The sequence below is a fragment of the Triticum urartu genome, chromosome 7A, assembly GCF_056163025.1.
Source record: "Triticum urartu cultivar PI428250 chromosome 7A, HENAU_Tu73, whole genome shotgun sequence".
Taxonomy (NCBI): Eukaryota; Viridiplantae; Streptophyta; class Magnoliopsida; order Poales; family Poaceae; genus Triticum; species Triticum urartu.
In genome coordinates, this window is record NC_141879.1 from 444,686,740 (window position 1) to 444,688,817 (window position 2,078).

The 2,078-nt window shown below is 48.6% G+C and overlaps 1 protein-coding gene across 1 annotated transcript; it reads right to left on the reverse strand.

The window, feature by feature from the left end:
• Positions 1–920: 920 nt before the first annotated feature.
• LOC125524349 (putative calcium-binding protein CML32) lies at positions 921–1,829 on the reverse strand. Its single transcript, XM_048689414.2, has one exon. It carries the CDS (start codon positions 1,791–1,793, stop codon positions 1,203–1,205), a length of 591 nt encoding a protein of 196 aa, XP_048545371.1. The 5' UTR covers positions 1,794–1,829; the 3' UTR covers positions 921–1,202.
• Between the last annotated feature and the right edge of the window lie 249 nt (positions 1,830–2,078).

A 2,078-nucleotide genomic window follows, 5' to 3' on the forward strand; every position in this document is an offset into this window, starting at 1 on the left:
GTCCTTGCATATTGCACGAAACCTGTTTTGCCAACATCAGTTTCACTACTTGACTTAAGATTAGCATCATTTTACATGTGTAGCTTTCTCATTGATTTTTTTTCCTTTTGTTGTTTTGCCCTTGGGCAGACTCGTCATCACTCTTTTTGATGTCATGAGCATTGTCACTGCATAGTTACTTCGAAGCACTTCTCTAGTATATTGAAATTCATATACGGCTCCACCCAATTTCCCCAACCTTAGCAGTTGGCACCAGTCCTGGATCTAAGCATCCAAACTTGACTCTGACATATGTAAAATTCTTTAGAGTGTTTGGGTATAGAGCCAAAGGCTTGCCCACCATAGTAGTTACTCTGAACACTGTTTTCTTGTTCATGAATTTCATGAAAATCCCTTTGATCCTAAACCATGATTCTTCTAGGAAACCTATTGGTTCCAAATCTACAACCCCTTTTGAAATCTCCATGACCCCCCCACACCTTTATTGTTTTCGTTGGCAGGCTCCCAAAGTGTACCTTCTAGGGCCCGAGCACTGAGGACCCTGACAATGAATTCAGTTTCAGAAGCGGATTTATCATAGAACTCCACTTGATCCCCACTGACTGGGTCCACACATCAAATTCATGCTCAGCTTACTTTCCAAAGAATTCTCCTTGTAGAATCTTGAGAAATGCTTCACGTAATTGATCTTGTGGCCTGGTTTCAGAAATCACTTCCGGAACTGGTTTCTTACGAACATTTATAACTACACGCGTTAATTTTCTTGTGTAATTTCTAAAACTTACAAGTTACAAGTATGAATTTGGTAATTTTCAGAGAAGGGTTTATATGTGCATGTACACATAATGACATTTTCCCTTTGTGGGCCTTAAGCGAAGAATAAGTACTCCCTTTGTGGGCCTTAAGCGAAGAATCAGTACTCTCAAATGTCGTCCCAATTTAGCCGAAAATGTTTTCCTTGGTCCCATCTCATGGTACAGTTTAGAAATATAAATTGCCCATAATTGGAAGATAAGAATGATTATCCTGGCGAGCACCACTAATAAACTAACTAATTAGTGAAGGACACATGAATAAATGATATAAGCATCCAATTTAAGATGGTGTACTTGATTGACGGGAACCGATTCTGATCGCCACCCATGAACGAGACGATGCGCGGTTTGTTGCAGCGTGCGATCGGACACGATTGGTTTCGATGGTCACGCGCCCCACACCGTGATCCCCTTCATCATGCACTTGAACTCCCCAAAGTCGACGCGGCCGTCGCTGTTACGGTCGACGTTGCAAATCATCTGGCGCACGGTGGCGAGGCTGCCGCCCTCGGGGAGGCCCAGCTTCTTGAGCACCTCCTGCAGCTCGGTTGCCGAGATGAAGCCGTCGCCGTCCACGTCGAACACCTTGAACGCCTCCTTCATCTCCTCCTCGTCCCCGCCCGCGCCGGCCTCGCCGTCCTCGGGCACGTCGTCCAGCGCGCCGAAGAGCGCGTCACCCAGCTCACGGTGGAGGCACTCGAAGTCCTGGAACCGAAGCCCCGCCGCGCCCTCGGGGACGTACGCGCCCACGGTGGAGGCCAGGCCCTCGCGGTCGGCGACGAGCCCGAGCGAATCCAGCGCCTGCGCCAGCTCGTCGACCGTGATCTGACCGTCGCCGTTCTTGTCGAACAGGTCGAACACCCGGCGGAGGCGAACCGAGTTGAGGCTGCCGTTACGGAGACGGAACGACGCCGTGGCCGGGGCACCGCCATCCAACGACGGCTTCACCACCGCCGCGACGCTCTGCCTCGTATCCATTGTATGTTAGAGCTTCCTGCTACCAATTTTTGGCGACAACTTTTTTCTTATATATGCTGGCCATCATAACCAACTTGTTTGATGGGTCGAGCGCATTGGGTGGTTTCGCCATGGAAACAACACGTGGCCTAAAATATTTCTTGTCTAATTTGTCTACGGACCTGCTTACAGCAAGCAAAAGCTTGCCATTTGAATTTACTAAACTAGCACGCACCCTTTTTAGGAGAATGCCACCAACCTAACATTCTATACATTCATGCATGGCATGGTTTCCACACTTGTCCC

What these genes read in the sequence shown, in the direction of transcription:
- LOC125524349 (XM_048689414.2), bottom strand. Translation starts at nt 1,793, where the DNA reads ATGGATACGAGGCAGAGCGTCGCGGCGGTGGTGAAGCCGTCGTTGGAT.